Source organism: Dryobates pubescens, chromosome 33, assembly GCF_014839835.1.
Source record: "Dryobates pubescens isolate bDryPub1 chromosome 33, bDryPub1.pri, whole genome shotgun sequence".
In the NCBI taxonomy this organism is placed as follows: Eukaryota; Metazoa; Chordata; class Aves; order Piciformes; family Picidae; genus Dryobates; species Dryobates pubescens.
Genome location: NC_071644.1, coordinates 4,104,689 through 4,122,706, shown reverse-complemented (window position 1 = coordinate 4,122,706; position 18,018 = coordinate 4,104,689). Strand labels below are relative to the sequence as shown.

The 18,018-nt window shown below is 43.5% G+C and overlaps 1 protein-coding gene across 5 annotated transcripts in view; it reads right to left on the bottom strand.

Moving 5' to 3' along the window:
- Nucleotides 1–358: 358 nt before the first annotated feature.
- The window catches only part of DHRS3 (dehydrogenase/reductase 3), a 34,893-nt gene continuing 17,233 nt past the window's right edge, over nt 359–18,018 (bottom strand). For 4 of the 5 annotated variants that reach the window (XM_009906737.2, XM_054175950.1, XM_054175947.1 and 1 more), the window contains 5 exons: nt 5,832–5,975; nt 5,357–5,476; nt 4,418–4,656; nt 3,297–3,422; nt 359–2,097 (listed from right to left, as the gene is read on the bottom strand). In XM_009906737.2, coding sequence (XP_009905039.1) covers nt 2,013–2,097; nt 3,297–3,422; nt 4,418–4,656; nt 5,357–5,476; nt 5,832–5,975 — 714 coding nt within the window. In that variant the 3' untranslated portion in view covers nt 359–2,012. Of the gene's footprint in view, nt 2,098–3,296; nt 3,423–4,417; nt 4,657–5,356; nt 5,477–5,831; nt 5,976–7,837; nt 7,862–18,018 lie in introns of those variants that run through there. The other variant, XM_054175948.1, reaches the window with a different exon arrangement.

Genomic DNA, 18,018 nt, shown 5'->3' with positions numbered 1-18,018 from the left:
CAAAGATTCTTTTCATCCTCTCCAGCGAGCCTCAGACATCTAGGAATTCAAAACAAAACTGCATTGTAAGAAACCTTTTCAAAGCTGGCACACTGCTACAGCTTATATGTTCTGCACTCGGAAGGAAAGAACTGACCCAGATAGGGTTGCTCCTCAAAACACCCATGCTGGCAGAAAGGCTTCCACCAGCAGCATCTTCCTCCTGAACTGCTCAAGAAGAGGTGTTTCTACTGCTCTGCAACAAGGTTCAGACCTTTGGTTTTTAACATTCACATTGTTGAATATAAAGGTTCATGTCCATTCTACATGGCAGAACCAAAGGCATATTGCAAGCACAGCTCACAGCTCACGTGCTGTAACTCAGATCTCTTTTAGGAAATGATGCATTTCAGCACAGGGTTTTTTTCTCATTTACATTTTTTTACAGAACCCCTAGGTTCCTGAACTAACCCTGCCTTTGCTTTCTGTGGCGCGTTCCACTGGAATTTGCTTAGCTCTTGACACACACTTAGGTAGTCAGACTTAAAACTTCTGAGGTAGGCAAACACTGGAAATATCTGCTTGGCAGGTCAGGGTGCACCTGGGAATTATGCAGTTTGCCCCAGGTCACACAGGACATCTATGGAAAAGCCTGAAATTCAAGTCAGGAGCCCTCAGTTCACTCCTTTAACCACAGGGCCTTCCTTGCGAGGCTTCATTCCGGCATCCTCCAGTTGGCTTTGCTACTTTCCTGTGCTGCAATTACATCAATTCCTCTTTTAGCAGTGCTCCAGTATGTCTCAACTCCATTACTGTGCCTAGTGCCGCACACTGCATCTGGCACAGGAATGCAGTGTTGCTCTTTCTAGGCTGTCAAAGAGAATATATCATTACAAAAATAAATAATGTCTATCTGCTGCTGGCATTTCAGTCCAAGCAGCATTTAGCACTTTTGGCTGATCAGTACCTGATTCAATGTCCCTAAAAAACAAGGGGTGCATTCCCAGTTGAATTCAACGTGCATTTAATCAGGTCTCAGCAAACTGTGCTTCCAAACTTCACATTTCATGAGTGCTACAGTACTGTCTTTTCTATTTTTAGAGCATTATTCCCCTTACTTCACTGTGCACATTGATACAATGGATTTTCATCTGCATGGATTATGTCAGTGGACGTGTTTGTACAAGCAGGCTCCAGTTTTAGTTCTAGATTTAGTTCATTCCCAATGTGATGCTGCCTACGTGCATGGCAATCTGGGATTAATGCTAAAAATATAGATATATTTTATCAGAAATGAACAAAAATATTCAGAAAGACAATTAAATGTCATGCATGAGTTCAGTGATAGAATCTCTCTCTATTCCAACTGCCTGCTCTTCTGACTGAGCACTCCTCTGCAGGTGAAATAAGACAGACAGCTTTCTTGGGCCCAGCACAGTCCTTCCAGACAGAAGACCTGGGTGGCCTTTAACAATAAAACACTGCTCCACAGCTTGCTCCTTCCCTCATGCAAGTTGGGAACAACTTCAGCAAGGGATGTAAAGTGAAGAAAGGGAAGGAAGCTTCCATTAAATGTCCATAACTTTTAGTTCTTCAAAGTACATTTAGGTTCCCCATTCAAGAAGCTGAAATGAAACCAGTAGCAGTCCGTGATTGCAGTTCCTCAGAAGAGAGGGGACAAAGTATGTCCGGGGTGTGATGTGCTGCCTCTCAGCTGAGACAGCCTACAGACACTTGGGAAACAAAAGTTACATCTTAAAACTATGAGTAGATTTAACAGTTGAACTCTAAAGAATTAAACATCATATATAAACATTTCACACTTTTTGTTTTCTTTCCAAGGGTCCATAGTCTAGTCATTCAATCCTGTGCAAAGGTCATGTTACTATGGATATGACCTGCAAGAAATGTGTTGCCTCAGAGCAGTGCAAGTCACATGAACAGGCTAAAAGCCAAGCCTGCTGATTCACAGTCTTGTCAGGATTTCATGCTTGTGTTGGTTTCACTGAAGAATAGTCCTTGTACCACCAAGTCTATGTTCGTCCTTTAAAAGTGTTCATGCAGGTGTAGCTCCCAGAAAACTTGTGGATTTCTTCAAGTGCTGCCTGAGGGAGAATGCTGCAGGAGAAGCAGAAAGAAAATAAGCAGAGAAGACAAACCTCTTAGTCTGTTCCAATAAGAGGATGTGTAAATATACATTTATCTACACACAGACACAGGCACACTCTGTCTCCAAAATGAGCTAGTGAGAGTGCACAGACAAAAGGTGTCAGAATCCTGCTGTCAGTGAGCCTAAAGAGGGAGAAAGTTACATCCAGTCACTCCTTCTCTGCAGAAATATTTATCCAAGAAGGTCTGTAAAACTGTAACTGGGAAGACACCATCATGTTTTCTTCCTCCCCAGTACTGTGCAGAATCTGAAATACCCAAATTTAAGCTGAGTTCTCTGGTTAATTTGCCATCTATTTGTGCTAAGTGTGTGACCTCCTTATCATAAGGTACAGCTATAAATCTGATCTCCTGACAGCTACTGTAATGGAAAAGGAATTATTCATCCTTACAGTAGAGGAGAAGAAGAGCCCTTTTCCAGGCTTTCTGGGAAACTTTGAGAGTATCCCAACTTTCAGTCAGAGCAAAGTATTAATCATGAATTGTTTGTCCTTGTCTGAAATGCAGTATTGTAATTCTTTTCCACAGAAATCTCATGGCCTTGTTTCAGTTCCTGACTGAAGCAGGTTTGCCAAAGCTTTAGTGCAAACTCTGATGGAAACACGATTTTCAATGTTCTTTCTCTTTGTTGTTTCAGGATATGAAGCTATGGCTTCCCTTCCTTAGGGACTTTAAAATTCCTGTCCTAATCATACACACAAATACTTTTGAAATAGTTTCATTGCTTTCCCAGAAGCAGTGCTCTCCAAATACAGCTGGGATGTACACACCTTATTGTAAAGAAATCCCTTACAGCATAAAGCCCCGAGTCCAAAGAGTGGCTTACTAAAGAAAAATAAACTGCGTTCATATGTCATTTCCCAGACATTTCCTAGATACAAACACCAGTTCTGACCTCAGGAATCCATGTTTTGGGAGCAAAAGTGGTTTCATAAAGGTGTTATAGCCAGAGAAAACATCTGCAAAGGGAATCTCAATGTTTTCTCCCTTTTGCTCCTGTAAGTGGCTTTCAGAAGGAGATGAACCAATGTGATCCTGAACACTGGGTTACAGTCAAGCTGAGGTTTGCCTCGGTGGACAGACACAGAGCCCCATAAGCCAGTCCTGCCTAACTGACCAGGCTGTTGCTGGGCAAAGGAAATATTTACCTTTTTAGGATGACAAGAACATGCATTGTCCATGGAAGGAGCAGGAAGGCTTGATTCATCTGAACTGCTTCTACTGTCCTCCTAGCCACTGTCTCTGGCTTGAGAGGAGGAAAAAGATTAGGGAACCTGAATAAATAAAGTAAAAAAACCCAAATAAATTATTTGTTAACCAAACTCCTTTAAGGTATCACTGTCCAAATGCTGTTGCTCACTAAGCTATCGCTGGTTACCGGCATTCAAACATGCCCCAAAGCACGTTTCAGTTCCAGCCAGAAAACTGGAAAGCAGAAAGCCCAGTTCCAACCAGTACTACTGGGTTAGCTAAATGGTTAAGAATGTACATGCTGGTGCCTTCAGGGAGAAGTGGCAAAGTACATTCAGAACCTTGATTTGGGGATTTTCTTAAACCATATGCAAACCAGTACCACAATGCTGTCTCTTCAGTGTTGTGTTTTTCCCTCTTCTTTACTGTTGCACTTTGCTTGATTCAAATTCCTGACAGGTGAAAGACAAATATTTCCCCCTGTTGCTTTAGATAGCAAACAAAGCTTTTCTCAGCTCCAGCAATAGCTTGAGGCTGCATATTTTCTGGGCTAAGAGAACAGAAACTATATTCATACATTATTTTGTCTGTTGTAAAAGATTAATTTGGTCAGCCATTAGTCTTTGAATTTAGCCAGTTCTCTTAGAGATGTAAAAAGGAGGTAAGTGGCTGTCATTCTTTCAGTGGGAAATGATTAAGTGTTTCAGTGAATAAAGAAGGAATTTGTACTGTTAATTCTCAAGTAATTCGTAGACTGCTCCTTTTGAATGGCCTCCATTTTCAGACTGCCTCCCCTCCCTCTCTGGTGGCTGCATATGGCCCAAATGCACTCAGGGAAAAACAGCATTCCCTTTTCTCTGGAGAAGCAAATGTCTCCTCCAGAACAGGCAGGCTGCATGAATATGCCAGCAACTGAGGGAACCAGTCTGATGAGTCCTGGGTGGCCTAGAGTGACCCTCTGTTCCCAGGCAGCCAAATGAGACATCAAATTCTCTTAACTAAATGAAGCATTAATTAGGAGTGTATTCTGATGATTCATTTAAAATGAGATGCTTTATTCTAGTTCCCCTGGACTGACCTGATTCTCATGCCCTGAAACATCTCTGTGCTGGTGTGGAAGGGCAGGACTGTTGTGGCATTCACTCCCGGACAGTCCAGCAGCCCCAGGGTCAGGCTCTCCATAAAGGCAAAGGACGAGGCTTTGGAGGTGCAATAGTCAATGGCACCAGGGATGGCTGACAAGGCCAGCACAGAGTTCAGGCAAACAATGTGTCCTTTCTGCAACTCCAGCATCCTTGGCAAGAATGCTTTGGTGGTCTGAAGAAAAAAAAAAAGAAAAAAAGAAAAGGTTTGCTTAGCAGAGATACAAGAAAAACAATAGTTACTGAGAAAAATAAGGTGACATGGAGCCAAGGAGCCAAGGGAGAGCACCTTATGGCTTTGGCATCTCCTGAAAGATTCTAGGCAGACAAAGTTTCTGTGGAAACAAAGCAAAAATCTTTCCTAGCGTGCAAGTAAGCAGCACCCACAGATAAAGGCCATGAACAGGACGCTTTGTGTGTTTAAGAACTCGTACAAGATAAAGTATTCAAAGTGACAAAATCATATGAAGCTCTTTTTTTATGCTAACATCTGATACAAAACGGAACGAGTTTCACACCAGCTTCCTTCCCTGAGCAATGCAGTCTCATGATCCTCTGATGTATCATACACATCACAAAAACTCTCCTCTGTGAGCTCAGGCTTTCTCAAAAGAAATCAAGTGTTCTGCTGGAAATCAGAGAACGGGGATACAAGAGCATCAAATACTGTGTTGCTACTGGAAAGACTAAATGGCTTTTAGACTTCTTTCCTCTGGCCTTTGCCCCTCACATTGCTTTTTCTGTCTCCTTTTCAGTTAGACTGATTTTACACAGCATCATTTAGAAAGACCTAGTAGCAGCCAAGTGTTTACTGGCTGTAATCTGTCACTCTCATTCCCAGTTCTGAATGTGTGTGATACAAGATCTTATCTTACCCAGAACTGCCCCAGGGTGTTTATGTGCTGTGATTTGAGCAGTGCATCATCATCGCTGTCCATCAGGCTCTTTCCATGGACCACAGCAGCATTGTTCACCAGGATAGTGATATCACCCACCTGCAAAAAAACCCAAAAGTCTTGTTACAAGTAATATCTCTCCCTGTGAATCAGCAGCCACCACTACATCTGAACATCTAGTATTGCCTGAATACATTATTGTTTTCATAGCTTTTGGCATTCTTACCTATAGGCCTTGTGATCATAGGACAACATAGAATCACAGAGCAGTTTGGGTTGGAAGGGACTTTATAGATCATCTAGTCCAACTCCCCTGCCATGGGAGGGACACCTCCTATTAGACCAGGCTGCTCACCTTTCTTTTTTCCCACTTTGCCAACAAATTTGATTTGTTTCTCATTAAGCATGGGCTGTTCCTAACTCCTGCCCTCAAAGTGTTTCCACAGCCACTAACCTTTTCCCGCACGGCTTTCGCTTGCCGGTAGACCTCCTCTCGATTTCCTACATCACAGATGAAATAATGACATTCTGTCCCCATCATCCTGATTTCCTCTGTGGTCTCCTTCAGGCATTTCTCAGTTCGACCCCACAGGATGATCTGCAGTGAGAAACATTGGTTAGATTCAAACTGCTTCTGCTTCAAATCTAAAATAATTAAAGTATGCTTCTAACTTCCCCAGTCTGATGATTATCTTTGATGTGTTTTCACTGCCAGCCTCTTTGCATTGTTTCATTTAAAGCTAAGAATGATTTTCCATTACATGGGGATGGGACTTGAGTATCCTGGTGGCAGCTGTATCCCCCTGCCCTCGCTACTCCATTTACAGGTTCTCTGCCAGCAGCACAACAGCTAACACAAAAAATCAGATCTTTAGCCTGACATGACAGATAGATGAAACACTTGGCAAACTTCCTGTATCATGAGATTTCAAACCTATCCCTGCTTTTGCTACAGACCAAGATAAATTTATGCTAAAATCACAGACTTCCTGCATATCTGCTATGTTAACTACTTCTTGTCCTACATCTGGACATAGTTTCTGCTCTGCAGCCAAACATTTTTCAGCATATCATGCGTAACTATCTGCCATGCTGTTTGCAGGCTGCTGTCCTAGGTGCATTTCCAAACAGAGGTTCATCCTAATACAGACATTTGAAGTGAGAAAATGTAAGCATTAATTTAGTCTGCAACTAATGTTATGAGTGGTGAGTTTCTTGTCATTCTGCAAAAAAATGACTCTACTGACCAGAGTGTGCTACTGACAACAGCTGACTGCTCCACGAGCCAAGCAGCGAGCTCCAACAGAGAACGAAGGAAGGGCTCTCACTGCTCTCAATTTGTGTTGATAATGCAAAATTACTATTTAGCACTAAGCAAGAAATGAGGACATGCACACAGTCAAATGCAGCTTTTCTCTAAGCAGGGAACTGGGAAAATTGGCTTTGAAGATGGAAGCAGCTTTGTTCTCTCAGAATGGTGCTGTTCCCAAGCAGCGGCCCAGGATTACAGCTGCTTCCCATACCACTGTGTATCAAGGATGGATCTGACTGGGATATTGATTTTTTTACTGGTTAACTATAAGCACACACTTAAAGACACAAGAACCTTTGAGCTTTCCAAAAGCTGAAAGAGCAGGAGGGGGAAAGTCCAAATTGTATTGACTGAATTAACTTAGTAACTGCAAGACAAACATAAAAATTTAGGACCTGCAGTATTCCCTCTCCACAACAAATCTCTTGCAGAGAGCTTAAACGTGATTATTTTTAAGGACTAGTTAAGCTTATCTCATAACTGCTACTAAAACTAATCTCTGGAAGGGTCAAAGAGCTCTTCCAGTGTGACTAAGCAAGACTTAAATGCAGAAGTACCTGAGTCCTCAACCATTTCCTAAGCGAGCTACATTCACAATTAATCCCATGTATAAATCAGTGGCACACCTGGAACCCACCCAACCTTATATTCTCCAAACCACCAAAGGACTAACGAGTTGGTTAACCAGAAGCTTCAGAGCATTTATAAACTCACCAGAGATTTAATGGGAAATCTCATCTCAGGGGAAGCAATTTTCAAGGAAAAAGCTGTGATCAGCCTTAAAAACTGGAAGAAAGCATATGGCTAAAAAAGTGCCTCGTGTATTGGCCTGTCTTTGAATGTCTCAGCATATCACCCTTGGCCATCAGGCTTTGGCATCTTACAAAGCTTGTAAAGCTGATGGATATTCACTTGCTTCTGAACTCAGGGCTAGACTGGATGATATTTCTTATGTCAGCTCTGCAGATTCAGAGGGAAATCAAGAACATGTGAGAAATTTCATAAGCTTTCAGGAAATGTTTACCAAATACTGTTCAACTATAAGCATACACACTTACTTGCCCTCTCTCTCACAACCTACATCTCTGTGGAAAAAAAAATCAAAACACTACCAAATGTCAGCTGTAAGCATCAAATTTGATACCCACAGTTTGCATCAGTGGGAACTTCAGCCTCTGAGCAGGATTGGACCAGCCAAGTGCAACTGACAAGCTGAAGAGTGATGGAAGGTGGGAGAGGAAGAGAGGAAGAGAAACAAGGTGTCAGACAAGAGGAGTAAGCAAGAAACTTGACATCTCGTACCCAGAGCTCCAGGGTTTCACACCGCTATTGCAAAAGTAGATCCCTCACTCTTCGCTTTAATCTGTTTCAAACATCCGTACACAGCCTCCTGTTCCCAAGAGCTGCCACTGATGCATTGAATGTCAGGAAATATACATGGAAGAGCAGTTAAGCAAAGGATGACCTGTCAAAGGAACATCTGTCTGTGATGCAACTCTTGGACATAACATTTTTTATGCCCCAACAGTTACTTTGGGACCTTCAATATCCTACAGGCAAGTTTTGCAAGGTGACCCCATTAAAATCTGGGCCATCTGGGGAAGACAGAATTTGCTGGTTATCCTGCTGACAGCATCAGCTTCAGGACTGATTTTTTTTCCATGGGAAGTTTTAAGTCTTTGATACTGCTCACACTCAGGTGAAGGCTTCAGCCTGCGTAAGAGAAAAGCAGTAAATAAAAGACCATTCTTTCGTCAAGGCGAAAGTTCCCTGACGACACAGCGGGAGGCAAGGGGTCCTGCCGGCATTCCTGCGGCTCCTTACAGACAGATAAAACCCAAAACTCAATACAACATGCTTGGGGTCCACATTCAAGCTTGACTGCTCCTACAGGATCATATGAGACTTTCAATTTCTCTCTTACATCTGGCCAAATTAAATTGGCACAGGCCTCCCTCTGGCCTCCCAGCATATCAGATCTTTCAGAGACAAGACTTTCACTTGCTGCATGAGCCTCGTAGTTGAGACTTCTGTTGCTCCTCCTTTACAGAGGGCTTTGGTTTAGTGTTTCTGTGTAGGCAACACTTTTGTTGCTTGCAGCAGTTTCACCAGTATTGTCCCAAGTCTAAGTTTACCCTGTTGACTCCTGAGATCTACAAACCTACTCATCAGTTCTTGCTCTCCTGGATTCACCTCCTGCAAAATCTACCATGTGACAGTGTGCTGCTTGGCATTCATGAGGTTGTGTTACTGGTAATCTTCTCACTGAACCATTCAACTAGACAGCTCATGAGTCAGGCATAACCATGCATGTTCTAGATGCTCCTGGGAAAACCTTTTGCTCACTGTTGCACTGATGAACAACTGAGGGCCTGAGCCTGTGTTTTGCTGATGCTCCATGAGCTCTGGGTAGCCTAAAGCTGTGCAGTTGGCACTTCCCATTACATGCAAGCAAGCATGTAAAGAACTCTCCTATGATTCTTTGCTCAGTCACTATCATTTAGCTTTGTCCTGTCCTGGCTAGGATTTGAGGGCTCTGCATTTGTCAAGAATCTAGATCTGCAGTTTAGGAAATGGTCCATTTTATTAGGAAGCACAATGTTCAAAACGTAGCCATGGGGCTCAGAGTCTGCTCTCCATTCTCTTTCCTTTTTAAGTTTAATTCTAAATTGGCAATAAGCATTTCCCAACTGGAGGCCAGGTCCTAGAGAGTCTGGAGGCTAAGTCCTGGAAAGAATGACTCTTGCAGACACAGAAGTTCCTGTCTGGGACAGAGGAATAAAGGGGAAGACAGACACGGTGTTCCGTATTACACAGCCTGTCAGGATGTTGCACAGCCACCCCTTCACGGTAATTTAATGATGGACAGAGGAATATTTAATCTGTGGTTTGGATATGTTCTTGGACAGACAGTTTTCCGTCCTGGAAAGCATCCAGCCCCTAATTCTTCTCCCCCTCCACCTCTCGTCATCCCTCCGCTGCCCCTCCCTGCGGCACCAGACACGCTCCTTTCACAGAGTTACTGACCAGAAAATTGCCGAGGGCAGGAGCCCAGCGAGGCGGTTAATCCCCGCTGGCTGCCCGCTCCTGGAGGCTTCCTGCCCCGGCCTTACCTCTGGGTGACCCCAGGGCTGGCAGGCAGGAGGCAGGTGGAATGTTAAAGCAATCGCTTGTGCTGGGAGAGGCGCGGAGCCCGCAGGAGCCTTCCTCGCCCTGGCCATGCGAGAGGCTGGATTTATGGCAGCAGAGGAACCTCTCCCGCCCTCCCCGGAACGAGCTGTGAAGCAGGCAGAGGCGGTGACATCACGGCTCGGGGCAGATTTTCCCAGGGTTTATTCATGAGCAGAGTTTTGCAAAACAGACCTTATCTCGAGATCTTCTCCCTTCTGGCAAGTGACCCACCTCCTTATCTGGCCCTAGGAAAACCATTTCAGCTGGAGGCAGCAGACCCTGCACCCTCTGCTCCTAGGGGACTCGTTAACTCCAGCCTTAATCTGCTAATGAGACCTGCCCTGAGGGCGGGGGGACAACAGCGAGGGCTGAGCACCAAGGCAGGACTTTAACGGAGTCTGCACTGGCGGCTTGCTCAAAGCCCCGAACCTGAGCACAGGTCCAATCTTGATTTTCACCCTAGCACAGCTAGGAGTTATGCTTTTGACCACCACAAAATCAGATAAAGCCACTAATTTATATAAACTGCTCTAGACTGGAGCTGCTATCAACCACAATATACAAACACTTAAGCCCAGAGACTTAAGTATGTTATTGGTGTAGGAGATGAGGTCAGAGCTAATTTTCCATCGTTTACAAGGCTATTTAACTTGTTTGGTCCGATTTTATTGCCAGCATAGCTCAAGAGCAGCAGCTAAGGAGCTGTGTCAAACCTGCTGTGACAGACTTTATCCCTCCAGTGAACTAGACCAGAATGGGAAGGATGTCCCACAATAAAAGCATTTCTGGACTGAAGATGTGCTATTTCTTGATCCTCCCCTTGGATCTAGCACATTGTGGTCAGCAGATAAAACTCCCATTGCAAAAGTTTCTGCATTTTACGATTCATGAAGCAATTCTCTGTATCAGTTTGCAGACACTGAAAGATTCAAGTGTTGCAGATCAGGCCCTTCCTGCCTGATCTCATTATTGCTGCCTCCACAAATCAACCACAACTCCTCACCACAGATGAGCAGGGATAGGAAGTAGTTGGTAGGTCAAGACATTTCATTCCCCCTTCCAACCTCCTTCCCAGTCCGGTGAAACAAAAGTTGCTCTGTTTGAGTTGATACCTGTCATTGCACAGACTGCTACCTTTGTTCAAACAGTGAAAGCCTTTCTGCACCCAACACTGGAAGTTTCTGCATACTTTTAGGAAGTACAAAGTGTAGATAATCCACTGAAGTATGTCACTCTTATCCCCATATATTTACAAAGCCTGCTAGCACCAACTCACAGTTGGTCTTCCGAAGAAAAGCATTCCAGTGTATCCCATAATACCGGCAGAGTTTTGCATATCATGAGAACAAGAGGCTAAATCCCACAGCCTCCAAAGTGTTCATGTATTTTGCCTGTCAATGGCACAAGGGTTTTCTCCTCCAGCCCTTCCCCTCTCTTGCCCCCAGGGCAAAGTCAGACAAGTTCTTTCAGGAGCTCTCCATGGGAGAGGCCCGCTAAAGACAGATTACTGGAAGAGTGAAAGGTGTGGCCCTTCAGTGTGAAAAGCCAATCTTTGCTTTAGAAAGGAAAAAAAGAACCTTTTGATGCCTGAAGTAGGTCAAAATACTTAACCCAGCCCCTTAGTGACACTTATATAAAAGTAAGCAAACAAAGCCGGCCAGTGGCAAAATTTTCCCAATTCCCACAGTTGGAAAGTGAATATCAAAGCTGCAAGAGATGGGAATAAGAATGATTACAGACAAGCATGGTGGAGTCCACAGAGTAAGTCCATTTACCAATTTTGCACACAAGCTTTTCCAAGGTAGTATTTAGAAGTTGTAAAGACATGAGACTATAAGAATTTAATTTAAATGTAATCCTGCCACCATGGTGAACACAAAACAGAGACTTTGTTATAAACTGGTTCGAGTTAAGGGCAGGAGTAATGTACAGTAATGAGATTAGAAGTTAGGTCGAAAGAGACTTCAGGAGGAGATTTACAAGAGGGAATTGCAATGCCTTTAGTCTAGAGACAGACCTTTTATTACTTTATATGTTGACTTAGCGCTCAATGGGATTAACGTTATTCACCTAAACCACAGTCATTTCCAACTCTATCTCAGTCATCCCTTGTATTCTCTGAAAGAAACAAAGCAGCACCTACAAAATCATGGAGTATGTAAACACCTGTCTCCTATTCAACAGAGGCTTCTTTGGGAAGAAAATTGGTAATTTTCTGTCTGCATACAGGCATTTAAGACCAGCTCCCTCTAAAGAAGTGAACAAATGCCTACTGTTCTCAGTCAGGACTATTTAAGGACAGGTGGCCCCACGCTGACTTTTTTCCAGTGGTTTTTCCAATTGCTTTCGTCTGCAACATGAACTGCGACTCCAGACTGCCTTGGGAGCAACACTTTTCAGCTCTGCTGTACAGAACGGTTGAGGAAGGGGAAGGGTGAGGGTTGTTTGCAAGAAGAGGTCACGCAGGAGTCAGCCTTTACAATCCTATTAACGCTGGGACAGGGTCAAATGGAGTGCACGTTCCAACAAAAGCACCAAGTGGCCACAAGCTGTCAACCTGCGAAGGTTCAGGGAAGCATTTGGGGGTGGAGGGGAACCGACAGATTTTTAATGGTGAATGTCTGCCACACCATGTGTTAGAACCGGCCTCTGCTCCAGGGAACCAAAGCACACAAAGAACTATCCAGCAATAAAATCCTCTGGCTGCAAAGCAGAAAGCGGTGTACCTGGGGGGGGGGGGTGCGGAGAGGGGTAAAGTTTTCAAGTGATGCATTTGAGGTAAGGCTTTGTAGATACCTACCAAGAGAAATACCATACTGCATCCTGTGAAAAATAACGAGGGCTCTGCCGCCTCCACACCTTGGCATGCCATCCCTGTGAGCCAGGCTCACATAAAAATGTCCACAGAGATCTGAGGAAATTGTGGGGAGAGTAAATATGCAGGTGCAGAAAGCCCTTCTGTACTGCAAGCCCAGCAGACAGGATGAAGGGATAAAAAGTCTGTAAATAACATTTCGGGGGGGAGGGGAGAGGGAGGGGTGGAATTAAAAAAAATGACTGGATCTGCTTGACAGCAATGTTGTGGCCCAACAGAGCAACACAGCTGAAGGTTTGCTGTGTGCACATTTTCCTTCCAAAAGGCTTCATTATTATTTTTACTTATTACACAGACAGGGTGAAGGGTTCTTAGCATGTGGCAGGTTAAATGTTCCTGTAATATAGTTAAACAGTTACCATGATAGAAAGTCATGGTGACCCTGAACTGCAGGAGTGTTTGGGTTTGGAAAGCTAAACCCAGAGCTTTAGATTACAGGGCAGCGTTAGAAGTAAAGAACCTGTGAAATTAAAAACGTGGATCCAACGCCGTGTTATTTCCATCACCTGACTGGCTCAAAGTAACTCCTAAAATTGCCTGGTTGAACCAACAGTTAGCTGAAAAGTCACCTGCTTTGTGGCTAACAATGTGGAAACCTCAGACCTAACGTAGATGTATGGGAAAGAAGAATTAAAAAGATACAAGGTGGGTGCCAAGAGAACAGTGCTCCTTTTTCCCAGTGTGTGTCTGTATGAGATGAATGAACAGTGCCTAATCTGGAAATGCTGAGGGGTTTTCACTGCATCACCACCTTTCAGACAGCATGCAGAGACTCCTAGGGCTAGTTCCTTCCATTCCTTCCAAACGGATCAATTATGCTGGGTTACCAGTTAAGAGCAAAAAAATGTCAGCTTTGATTCAAACATCTTCAGTTTTGCTTTAAGCTAAGTCCTTCTAAGTACGCCATCAGCACTTTACTTGTTTCAGGGAATATATATTAAATTCCACTACAAGCTCTATTAACAGAGTTAAAACATTTCTCAGTCAGATGCTATACTCAAAAGGTAACTTAATTAGCTTCTGCTGCTGGGTCTGTTCTGAGCTCTGTCAGTAATCCATGACCTGTGAAGTGCAGCTAAGTTTGCTCCACATTGTCATGTAGATCTGGGATATATCACTGTAGTGCTGTTACCAGCCACGGCGACTTTGCATCTTGCTGTGCTGTCACATTCACAGAATGGAAAAATAAGCTGGACAAAATGGGAAGTTTATTATCAGAAGCTCTGAAAAATGAGGAAAGCCACAAGGAATGTTTACAAGCCAGAGGAGGACACAGGCAGACAGACAACCCCAGCTCTTGTAGGAATATCATAGAAGACGACTGGGGGAAGTGTTTAAATGTATTAAACTAGAAGAAGGCTTCCTACAAAACCAGACATGGAAACATAAGGACTAATAACGTTTCTAACACTGTCATTATAAACCACCCTCCAGAAAGGCCTAAAATATGTTCCAGACCAGCCATGTGCATAATATGGTTGCAGTTCTTGACTGAAAAAATGCTTTCTCCCATGAGGCTGCTGAAGAAGTCTTGAGTTAAAACAGCCTACATTAAATTCGTAGCTGAACTGCACACTAGCAACAGCTCCAGGCAAGCTCCTCCACAAGCCTCCTTGGTTTTCCTCCAGAAACAAAAAAAAGAGAATTGCTACCATTTTCAAGCTCTCTGAAAGGTGTCAAAAAGGTGCTTTTCTTGTATGTATTTTAGTGAAACAAATAAAGGATGTTGCTTAGAAAAAAGCTCCAATATTTAAATGCTTAACGGCTCTCCTGCCTCTGTATGTACATTTCAAACTGTTAGTTTTTGATGGTGGCTGTTGCTATGCAACGGGGCAGCATTTCTAAAATCTCTTCATCTGTTGCACAAATGAGAGTTTTCAGGACATATTTAACTCTCTCAGCCTATTCATTCAAAGAAGGAGGATGGGAATTGGAGGGCTGTAAGCTCCCAGAGCATCCCCAAAGGGGTACAGCATGGCCAAAAAGGGCCTTTCACTGACTATAACATGAGATAAGCTTTACTTCCCTGTATTGAGTAACGTGGTCAGTACCTGAGATTTAGCTGAGGGGCAGTAACATAATATTATATTGAGTACTTAACATGTTCAAAGTGGGTAACAAACACAGCTCTGTGCCATGGGGGTTTTCTACCTACCCAAAGACTGCAGAGCACTGGGGATCTGTAAACTGCTTCTGTGAAGTGTGTGAAATTGAGCCCTAAAAACCAGGCCCATTTGTGGCTGACTCACATTCACTGCAGAACAGTCTTTAATTCCTCTGGAAAATCAGTACAGGTACACAAAAAGCCAAACCCAACTGCAGTAACTGACGTGATCTGCATCAGTGGAAATTCTCTTGTCATCAGTGAAACTGCACTTAGAGCACAGATCCTGAAACACTGTGACTTAGAGGATTGTTTGGGTTGGAAAAGGTCTCTAAGATCATCAACACAACACCACCATGGCCATTAAACCATGTCCCAAAGTGCCATGTCCACACATTTCTTGAACACCTCCAGGGATGGGGACTCCACCACCTCCATGGGCAGACTGTTCCAATCCCTGACCCGAAATTTTCCCCAATATCCAATCAAAACCTCCCCTGGTACAATTTCAGGCCATTTTCTCTCATCCTATTACCTGACTCTAGAGAGGCCTAAATCCGTGACGCAAAAGCAAATCAAAAGTATTTTAACTGTTTTTTACTGATTCCAGTGGCTGAAGAAGCCATTGGGATGGACTGCCCTTACTATTCTTACTATTTCAATGGGATTTTCTGTCATTTATTGTCCCCATTAACTCAGGGAAAGAAACTAACAGCACTTTATAGGAGTAAGATGCGTTCCTAAATGTCTGATTTTGCGAAAGTTCTGGACCGAAAGAAGACAATGAGAGTGGTCAAACCCAGCAGCATAGCACTTCCTCTGTGTGAGCAGTAAACAAGTGTAATGATGTCATTAGGAGCTGGCTGACCCACTGATGAACTCTGGGCTGTAAAGGAGATGCGAGGTGCCAGATCACCAGGCACACACACACGCTTATCCCCACACATACACACACTGTGCACACGCTGGTCCTTCCAGCCTGAAAGGTGTCACAGAGCAATCTGCAGCCATGGGACAACACCACCTAGGGAAATGAAACCCTGAAAACCCCCTTTGATGGCTAAACATTTTGCTTTTAAAGAGGTGAACCTCCATAAAGCACACATTCAAATATAAACACAACACAGACAACGGTCTCTAAGGGGCCTGGATTAAAATCAAATAACAAGCAACACAAAGAACACTCTACAACATTGCACAATCAGCATATCTCAGCCCCCCAAATCAAACAGCTCGGTTCAGTGAGACAGGACTCCTGTCTCTCCCAGGAGCCTTGGAAATGTTCTTACATCATTTCTGACAGCTCACTGTAGTCAGAGCCAGCCCTGTTCTATGGCCACTTTGGGAAAAAGAAGTACTTGTACCAGCTGGATGTCTTTAATATTCCACTTGGAAGCGTGACCTCTTCTCTTTAAGGCAGCAAAGCTGAGTTTTGTCCTTACTGGCAAGGGATTTTTTAGGACCTAGGGCACAAGGAATTTGAGTCTGTAGACAACATAAAGCCAAGCTGCTGAAAGTGAATGTCAGGATTTCCCATTCCTTCTCCACATTGCTATGACCACGTCTTGTCCTGATCAGAGACAAGGAGTCTCTGTTTACTGCTAGCAAGGAGATTAAAATGACAGATCTAAGACAAACACCAATTCAATCTTCATGTAGAAAATATCTGATTATCCACTGTTATTGTTGATCCATTCTTTTTAAGGGCAAAGAAAGGTGACCTGTACAATCTTTGCAACAATATCTCCCACTCCCATTCATTTATTTTAAGTCACATATATCTGAGGTTGTTCTTAAGGTCCAGCGCCCAGAGTTAAAAGATTATCCACCGCCTTCAGTTAACGTGGGACAAGTTTGTCCACTCCTTAGTTATGGAGAAAATCTTGGAAATGTAAGGTGGGTGTCCTCAGTGATTTGAAGGGCAAAAACCAAATCCACAATTCTAATTACTTAAAATATCTGTCTTGCCTTTTGTTTTGTTCTGTTTTGTGCAGTAACTCCTGATTTCTTCTCGTAGGCCTCGCTGCACAAGAGACATTTGCTGCTCAGTGAAGCTGATAAGAAACCCTGAAATAAGATTCTGTTCAGTGTTTGAAGTTTTCACCTTCTGATAGAAGTCAGCACTCAAGGAACTCTAGCAGTGTCAGTCCAGGACTTCCTGGCAGAGAGGACGCTCCTAAAAGACAAACAGTACCTATGGATACAGCTGGTGCAAGCTGATATCTACACTGACTATGAGAAGGAACATGAATTGAAGGAGAAGTCAAACCTATTTTAAATGGCTGCTTCATTTAGATAAGGGATGAAATACATTAGTCAGCTCATACCAACTGCCACCCCCATTTGATACAGACTCTTTCTAACCTCTGGCTAAAAATATGCCCTACTACATGACAATCACAGCCCAGAAAATTTCCAGGTATCATTTTTATGCTACCTCAAAGTGTGTATAATTTTGTGCTTATAAGTGTACTCCACTGATTACCTACTGAGAGGCAGATTTCTCTCACAGCCACATAGCTAAAGCATAACTGGTTTCAGCAGAGCTGCATTTGTGCTTTCAAACACAGTTTTATGTCCATAAGTGGAGCACTGACACGTTTGCTCAGGCAGTGTCAGGCAACAGAAATCCCTATGTTAATCAAAACAAGCTCTGTAGCACTGGATTCAATAAATTGTAATTAAGAAGGTGGCAACATAAGGGTGGCTGTCCACAAAATCCTTTGGTAATTATGCATAGTTTATGGCTAAGCTAATAGGATGAACAATTTAAATTAGTTACAAACTCTGCCAAGGTACCCATCTATTCCCAAGTCTATTAATTAGAATCAATTTAATCCCCACTGGGATAGAGGTCAAACAACATGCATTTGACCCTCTTCTACTGGCGTCAGTGTTATCAGCCAATGGATCTGGCAGCGCCTCGGTCTGACTTGTTCTCCTCTTCAGCATGTTGACATGATGCTTTGAAGAACAGAGGCTGGGCCCAGCTAAAAAGATCTCTCTAATAATTCCTGCTTTATATTCCTGATAAGCACACAGGTTTCACAATCCCAGTTTGTTCTCTCTCGGTGGGCTGCAGTTCTCCGTCATTCTGATTGCTCATTTTCAGCCTCTGTGCAGGGCCTATGGCCAATCTTAAAGCAAACTGCTGTGCCAGACTAATTAGACCTTAGCTC